At 32.3% G+C, this 8872-nt stretch overlaps 1 protein-coding gene across 2 annotated transcripts; it reads right to left on the bottom strand.

The window, feature by feature from the left end:
• Positions 1–617: 617 nt before the first annotated feature.
• LOC125188971 (phosphoethanolamine N-methyltransferase 1) lies at positions 618–5102 on the bottom strand. 2 transcript variants are annotated; one of them, XM_048086105.1, is made up of 12 exons: positions 4818–5102; positions 4617–4732; positions 3325–3462; positions 3106–3243; positions 2872–3015; positions 2530–2640; positions 1989–2130; positions 1599–1879; positions 1344–1505; positions 1202–1255; positions 1014–1088; positions 618–933 (listed from the first exon to the last, which is right to left on the bottom strand). In XM_048086105.1, exons 1-12 carry the CDS (start codon positions 4831–4833, stop codon positions 835–837), a joined length of 1476 nt encoding a protein of 491 aa, XP_047942062.1. In that variant the 5' UTR covers positions 4834–5102; the 3' UTR covers positions 618–834. The 2 variants fall into 2 exon arrangements, with proteins under 2 accessions (XP_047942062.1, XP_047942063.1); XM_048086106.1 differs by lacking the exons at positions 4617–4732; positions 4818–5102 and adding an exon at positions 3685–3708.
• Between the last annotated feature and the right edge of the window lie 3770 nt (positions 5103–8872).

Genomic DNA, 8872 nt, shown 5'->3' with positions numbered 1-8872 from the left:
TTATTGGTATAAAATGGAGTTTGAGAGTATTAAGTGAAAATTAAGATTTGAATCCAACAAAATCAGGAGATTAATCTTGATTCATGTCATTTAAATCTTGGCCCTTAAACTACTATTTTTGCTTCTCTGCAAAAATAGTCATATTTTTTCATTTCAATCTTGATTCCATTATTAGTCTCTATTTATTTATAATAGTATTTTTTTTTTATTATAAGGTGGCTCTCATTTTCTTACTAGAACATTTCAAATTTTTTTCTCTGGGCTTCTCGGTATTGATGAAATGGAATGATGGAATAGAATGTGATTCCTACTTTCATTCTATTCATTTACTTGGTGTGATGGAATGAATGAGTGAATGGATGAAAATGCAAAGAAAATCCAAGGAAATTGACATTTCATTCTAACCTCCATTTCATTCCACCTTTATTCCATTCCATCATACCAAGCATGTTTATTTTAATCTTTACCAATTTTCCAGTAGAACATATTTATAGTTTTTTTTTCCTTCTCTAGTGAGGTGACTCTCATTTTCAACTACCTAGGATTAATTCATGCCTCCAAAGATAAATGGCTACAAATTGCATGAACGGGTTAATAACTAATTCACTTCTAACAAGTTTTGAGGAGGTAAAATTCATAGATAAAAATATGACCATTCAAGTACAGAACAAACAAAGTAGATGGATGCCTAGAAACTGACTGTTAAGAATAACTGATGGCATCAACATACACAGATACAACACACTACACCCATATTATTCAACACCATGCCTTTTATTGAACTAAAACAGATGGATACTAATACGACGAGGCACGGTAAAACACCCGAGGATTTCACTGTTTCTTGCCGATAAACAGACCCCACCTCTGCTCCCCCGAGGAGCTCCGCACGAGCTTAGCCTTCCAGCCTCCAACTATGTCGTTGTAGTCCTCCTACATATAGAAGCAACACGGAGATGGAGCATTACTATCCAGTCATGAGCAGCAGTGGAGTAAAACAAATGAAGTCTTACCTCAGAGAAGTCGCTTATAAATGTTTCCTTGTCCTTCTCCACCGTCGCCAATTCCTTCTGGAGAACTTTCAAGAACTGCAAAGCAAGAAACGACGTCGTTAGCTATGCCCCGTCTACTTCTCTCTAAGGGTAAGGGCTTAGTAATTATGAAAAGTTAACGTCTGTTAAGTGGTTAGGTCAATAAGTACCTGATCAGTTCGATCCTCAGCAACGACATCAACGAAGCCAGCATCACGAAGCATCTGCAAGCACAAGGACAGGGAGAAAAGGCTTGGTAAGGACAGGGAGGATTCAGATGTAACAGTGGTGTAATGTGATTGCAGTCGTTACCTGGCCATAAGCCTTAACATCGTGCAGATCATATCCCCTTTGCTTAATGTACTCTGCAAATTCAGCAGATGGGGTCCCAGAGTTTCTGCAGTAGTCGCTTATGAGGACTTTGCCTCCCGGCTTCAGCCACTTGTAGAACGACCTGAATAATGCAGGCTTGTCCTGAAAACAATGCCATGGTTAGCAAATCAGATGACATTGAATAAACTGTAGACCTTAGACCCTATACCACACAGTCCATGGTGAGAAAATTACTTGAATGTGAAGGATTGTATCGCGACTGTAGATCACATCAAATGAGCCATCGGGATACTCTTTCTTGGTGCAGTCGGCAACTTCAAATTCAACTGCACAGTTGAGGCCAATGGCACGCTCGAGAGCGAAAGAGATCATGTTGATGGAGAGGTCTATGCCAACAACATGAACGTCGTACTTCTCTGCCATATAGAAATCGCCTCCACCAATGCCGCACCCCACGTCTAGGACCTTCTGGCCGGGCTGAAGGTCCAGTTTGGCCACAAATTCACTAGTTGTTTCTGGTCATAATCAAGATGAGTGCATGAATGATACTTCACTTTGAAATAAGCATCACAAATTCTCAATGTTATATACTTTTCTGGTAACCTGAAACCTCGGAAGACATACCTAGTCCTCCGGTGCTCACGTATCCCTGTCCAAAGACGCGCTCATAGCGCAATATTCCACTGCATTTGTATTGGACTGTGTCCAAGAATTTCTGGAATTTCCTGTCATCATCTGAAGTAACCTTTTGCCAGAGCCAGCAAATCTGCATCAAAAAGAACAGATTAAAAAATGATTGCAGTATATTTCTACTCTATTTTATATAGTTTGAGGATTAGATTTTTTTTTTTTAAATGACAAGATATCAAATGCCAAACCTCCCTGTTATTATGTAAATTGATTAACCCATAGATACCATTTATTTTCTGGGCTTATGAGAAGTTTATGTTTTACATACAGGGCAGGCAGGTTAATTTGAAGCCTAAATTCAAGTATTCAACAACTAAAACCTTCAATCCTCATTACGATCAAAATATATAAATAATTTAAAAGAAAAAAACTAACAACACAACAACACGTTCCATGCTTCTAACTAATGTTCAGTAGGATTCACGGCAAATATATGACAGGTGAAACAAGTTTGAGTAAAGTCGAACAACATTACCTGATTCTGATTCTTCTTGTTTTTCACATAAGCTCCAATGCACTTGCAGCCAATGAGAGCAAGCTCAAATGAATTCCCAGAATTGTCAGCCGATTCACATTCTTTGAACACCTGAAACAGATAAATTGAGCCAAAGTCCAAATATTTTATGAATTATTTATATATCTAGAGAAAACTATTATGAAATGATACAGATCGGTGTTGTGGTCTGTTATCTCAATTATTAGGTGAAGTTAATGAATCAACATCAGCAATATTTGTCGTTGACTGTTTCACAGTGAGAAGGTCTTGAACATGACGCGATCTTTAATTTTAATGTTGCAATTAAAAAAAGGCTCGAACCTTGGTATAGAAACTTGGTTCACGGTAATGAGTGGGATTAGACTTTCGCTTGTGATCACCGGACTGATGGAAACACGACTCTCTGAAGAAGATATAGCCACCAACTTTTAACCATTTGACCAGTCTCTTTGCAAGGTCCTGAACCTGAAACGAAACAGGCCAAGTGTTCATCACATAGTAACAAACAGAACCAAAAGAAAGCTACAATCAAGAAAAGGAGGTAAGAAGCTTCACCTCTTTGTCCGAGAGATACATTAGTAGCCAGTTTGAGAATATCACGTCCAGAGACCCTTCAGGGAAGGTCAGGTCCGGAGATGTCACGTCAGCGCAGATAAATTTGACATTTTTATGATGCCCGTTGGTAGCTTCGTTCTGCAAGAAAACAGAGCCGTTAGTTTTGGCTTCAAGGGTTATAGCAAACTACGTACTTAAACAATAGTTGATCTAAACTACCTTCTTTATCACACTTTCAATGAAGTCAAGAGCAATCACTTGACCGGCTGTTTTAGCCAGTTCACTGGTGAAGCGGCCAATGCCGGCTCCAAGCTCCAGAACTGACTTTCCCTCAAAGTGTGGGAGCAGAGACATCACCTAAGAAGATTTTTGGTGCAGAGAAATGATTAAAGGAAAAATTAAAGACAAGAGATGAGAGACATATGCCTTATTAATAAATGAAATAATATGGCAGACATATGGCATAGTATAATACAGTCACAGATAAAAATAATAAAATCTCAGAGCATAGATACCAAATTAGTGCGTGGCAAAGGAAAAAACAATACTATTTTCGAAAAGCATGGCAACTAAATATACCATTTAAAAGGAAGTCCAATAATGGCTACCTCCAGAAAATACAAAGTTCAGCTATAAAATAGTTACTAAAATGGCAAAACGAAGCACTTTTTTATATTCCTTTAGCTGAAAGTTTTGGAGGGAATTGCAGAGTAGTTATATTAGATGGTTAGCCTCCGACATTGGTGAACTCGAACATGAGACTTTGGCCTCCGGTATTAAAGGCCAACCCACATGCAAAAATAAATTATTTTAACTGCAGACATCAAAAGTCACACACATACATAATTCAACATCACTTTCAAAGCATAGGTATGACAAAACAAGTAGTTGGAAATTTTTCCTTTTTCAATAAGATTCCCATAAGTGGTCATAAAGTAATAAATGATTCGAGCTTGCATAATCATCAATTATTTGGGTCGCTAGAAGCAAAATATAATGACTGTAAAACAAAAATATGCAAAGCATAATCAAACTACTGACAGTTACACATACAACTTTATAGTAGTACTCCACTAATTAAAAAGAGGTAATAGTCTGTAAATATTGAATTTTAACCAACTAACACACGAACTTGAAAATCTGGTCTTAAAATTTTCAATTGCTGAATGTTTAGTTTAGTAGTAGTATGATTTTGCTAAAGAAACCGAAAATTTCGATTAACTTCGCCCTCATATTCAATCGGCAAGATACATCTATCTCATTACCAAATTCAGATGAAATTAGTGTTCAACAATTAGCTGACAAATTTAAACACTGGTATCCCTAAATAAAATATTAAAACTCACCAAAGATTCCATCTTTTTATTCGTGCATTATTAAAAAAGCAAAAAATGACATCAAGATCCTCAAACACACGCACACACACAGCACAAAAATACAAGAACGTTCCATCTTAATACACATTTTTCACATTCTAAGAAAATAGTCAAGAGAGAGATTAGAGATTAGACCTCAGGCCTCTCTTCTTTGTCAAGATCAGCCGCCTTGGAATCAAGCATCATAGCTTCCAGTGTGAGGTCAGCAGAATGCTCCGTCCAGTAACTCTTCTGAACCTCACGCTCTTGCTCTGCAAATTCCAATTCCAAACAAAAATGCAATTAAAAAAATACATCATCGAAATTAGTTAGGAAGATAAATTGAATCCAATAAACCTTGAACGGCAGCCATGGTGAGAAGCGAGAGTGAGCTGGGGAGAGAGTGGAGAAGGGTTTTAAAGGGATGGAAATTGGCAGAAAAATCTAACAACCCTCAATGGCAATGCGAGATCTTGAAAATGTCCTGGATCTGCGGTTGCAAGATTGACCCTTTTGATGCATTAGTTGTGGGTAAAAGAGGTGGAGATGGAGCGCTATTTATAGCGGAAAATCGGAGATACTCATTCAAGAAATTGGTGTTAAAATGAGAATCCCATTTAGGCGTGTACCAAGATGAAGAAGGTGATGGATGCGGAGATTGGTAGGTGGAACTTGGAAGTGAGAGGATGATTGCACGCCCAAATGGGCCACTACCACGTGAACCTACTCTAGATTCCCAATCTGATTTTTTTGTTTTTTAAATTATTAGTAATGTTTTTTATATTCAAATGAATACCCTAGATTCTTTGCTGCATCACACTATATTTTTTAACTCTTCTGTACTCATATCTATGAAGATTAAAAGGCTCCCAATCAGTTTTTTTAAACTATAAAATTAATAAGAGTGAACTACAAAAATGTTCCTGGACTATGGGTTTATCTCACCCATAGTCCCTGTACTTTAAAAATATCGACAGTAGTCTCTGGACTAAGGGTTTATCTCGAAATTGGTCCTTTTGGCTTTTTTTGGTACGAAAATACCCTTTGATATTATTTTGGGGGATTTGGGCAATTTGGTCTTTTTACACTTTTACATTTTAAATCTGATATTATTCCATTTTGTTATCCTTCACTGAATTTGTTTTTTTTTTCAATATTAGATTTAATTTTATAAAGTTAAATTTAATATTTAGATTTTAAATATCAATAAAAGTTTTTAATGAAAACTATTAATTCATGGACACTATAAATATTGATTAAAACTATTAATTTTTGTTATTTAATATAATATTCAATTGAATTGAAGAAGTACAGAAAAATAATATTAATCATGATGGAAAAATAAGAGTTATTCTATTTAGCCTCCGTTCGGTTGTTATAATTGCTTGTGATTAAATATTATGAAGTTGACTAAAAATTTGATCCTACTAAAAATTTTATATAGGAGTATTTTTGTTGAAATTTTCTAGTAAATTTTGATTGTTTTCAAATTAATAAACGAAAATTATATTAGTCTTACATTAGATGCATATTTATTTCAGAATAAATTGTGTTATATAATCTATTTATGATTAAAGCTACTATATTAAATATTGATTAAAACTAAAGTGTTGTCATACCTTATTGATTACATAGTACTATACACTACCAAATATTGATTATAACTATTAATTTTTGCTATTTAATAATTTTTAAATTAAAAAAAATTATTGATATTTAAAAATTAAAATTTAAAATTTTGTAAAATTAAATCTAATATTAAAATAAAGAAACAAAGTGAAGGGTGACAAAAGGGAAAAAGGATGATAAATTTGAAATAATATCAAAGTTAGTACATAACTGAAATAATATCAGATTTAAAATGTTAAAAGTGTAAAAAGACCAAATTGCCCAAACCCCCCAAAATAATATCAAAGGGTATTTTCGTACCAAAAAAAGCCAAAAGGACCAATTTCGAGATAAACCCTTAGTCCAGGGACTACTGGCGATATTTTTAAAGTCCAGGGACTATGGGCGAGATAAACCCATAGTCCAGGGACTATTCTTGTAGTTCACTCAATTAATAATGGTGTTTTATAGTGGAGGGAACATCAAATCCACTAACTTTGCCAAAGTATTATTTGAGGTCCATCAACTATGGATTAATATCATTTAAAGTACTTTTTTACTAATTTCAAATTTTTCTGGACAAAAATACCCCTAATATCTTAAAGGGTATAATTTTTAATAAACTTATCATATACTAATATTTTTTATAAATATCTTTACAATATATTTTTGATGAATTTTCTAAATATAATTTGACTTTCAATATTATCACTTAATTTTGTGATATGCAAGTCAAATTGCTTCTTCAATTTTTTATATGAAAGAATTTTAAAATTGAATAAAGAACTTTTCTTTAATATTAAAAAATTGAATAAGGATCTTTTCTTGCATGTCACAAAATTAAGTGATAATATTGAAGGTCAAATTATATTTAGAAAATTTATCAAAAATATATAGTAAAGATATTTATAAAAAATATGAGTATATGATAAGTTTATTAAAAATATATACCCTTAAAAATATTGAGGGTATTTTCGTCCAGAAAAACTTGAAAATAGTAAAAAAGTACTTCAATTGATATTAACCCATAGTTGGTAGACCTCAAATGATATTTTCAAAGTTCATTGATCTAAAATGATACTTTTGACAAAGTTTATGGACAAAAAAAGATGTTCCCTCTTTATAGTATTCAAATGAATGGCGTAGATTTTCTGCTGCATCATTCTTTAAGAAAATTAAAAAGGCTCGCAATCAGTTTTAATCAGTCTATGGAGTACGAATTAAGGAGTAATGGTTGTGGAATATATAGAAAACAAAGAGGAAAATTAGTTGGTTAGAGAATAGAAAACGAGATTTAAAATAAAATAATTAAGAAAATTAAATTAAACTTAGAATGATGATTTTGATATAAAGTAATAGTACTACGGGAGGGAGGTGATCAATTGTTAACTAATTAGCAATCCAAAATTGAGATCAATTTTTAACCATTAGATTAGAAGATCTTGTGGTTGATATAATGTCAAGTGTAATATATTTTAAATTTAAATAATTATTAATTAAATTAAAATCTCTTCTCAAAATCATCTCAAATCTTTAAATTTACGTAACTCTTTCAATTTAAATTATTTTTTAGCAAAAAATATATCAAATTAAAGATAATTTAATAAGGATTCCGACGATGTTCGGGTGATGAAATTTGATAAATTATATTTCAATTTTCGTACATGTAGATAAGCAGCTTTTATCAACAAATGCAACAAAAAATCTCAATATATTGTAGGCAAAATCTCAATATTATGCATGTCCAATCTCAATAAAAATGTGTTGATATTTTCTTGTCCTTGTGTTGATATTCTAATGTCATATTGTTGATATTTGTAATACACAATGTTGATATAAAAAAACACCCACGAAAATTATCATATGATAACATAATGACGATATTACCCTTTTGTTGATATTTTGTCTACTATTTATTGAGATTTGTGAGCTTTAATCTCATCCACTCATTTTAAAATTCAATGGTGGAGATTTAGTCTTGATTTTAGATTAGGGTGCTATAAGCATTAGAATAGGATTCATAGCAGTACTGCATAAAGTTTTATATTTATTTTGAAACAAATTAAAGTCTAGTAACCAATTTGATATAATTATGATAGTTTGATAACTATTTATAAAATTTCACTCAAATAATGGTGGCATAAGTATAACTTTTATCAGCCAGTGGAACTCTAATAAAACAAACACAGTATGTAATTTAAAACAAAAATTAATTATAGTTTATAGCAACAAATTTGACCTAGTATTTATTTATATGCCTTAAACTCTAAGAAATTTGTAAATATTTTATTATTGTCAGTTAACCTTAGCGGTAACAGCAGAGTCAAGTTTGCAGTCTAATTCGATTGTGTTATGTTTTATCATATTAAGATGAAGATGTTTAATGATTATCTTCCTAACAAATTATCAATGGTCTACTAATGATTAGATATGAGAAATCAAAATAGTATCTTCATAAATTATTAATAGTCTATTAATAATTAAACATGAAAAGTCAAAATAGGGTCAGGTTTTATAAAGTAAATACTAGTATTACTCAAGTTCTTCTACTTTTTTTTTATAATTCAAATGATCAAATATAGAAGGTCAAACATACCAAGATTAGGGGAATGAGTAAATATGGAAGATATAGGTAATTATACGTAAGAATTTGATCAAATGAAAACTCTAAACATTGTACAAATTCAAAACTATGATTTGAACCATTGAAAAATATCAACAGATAAAAAAAAACACATCTACAGAAAAATATCAACAGAATTTCAACGGTAGTCATTGATTGATGGTGTGTTGATATTGTGTTG

Source organism: Salvia hispanica, chromosome 5 (genome assembly GCF_023119035.1).
Source record: "Salvia hispanica cultivar TCC Black 2014 chromosome 5, UniMelb_Shisp_WGS_1.0, whole genome shotgun sequence".
NCBI classification, from domain to species: Eukaryota; Viridiplantae; Streptophyta; class Magnoliopsida; order Lamiales; family Lamiaceae; genus Salvia; species Salvia hispanica.
Note: the sequence above shows the minus strand (reverse complement) of the source record. Positions and strands in the feature narration are given on the sequence as shown.

Coding starts and splice junctions, on each gene's coding strand:
- LOC125188971 (XM_048086105.1), bottom strand. Junction 3,016..3,105: donor TGTATCTCTCGGACAAAGAG/GTGAAGCTTCTT, acceptor GTTTCGTTTCAG/GTTCAGGACCTTGCAAAGAG. Junction 2,131..2,529: donor ACAAGAAGAATCAGAATCAG/GTAATGTTGTTC, acceptor TTTTTGATGCAG/ATTTGCTGGCTCTGGCAAAA.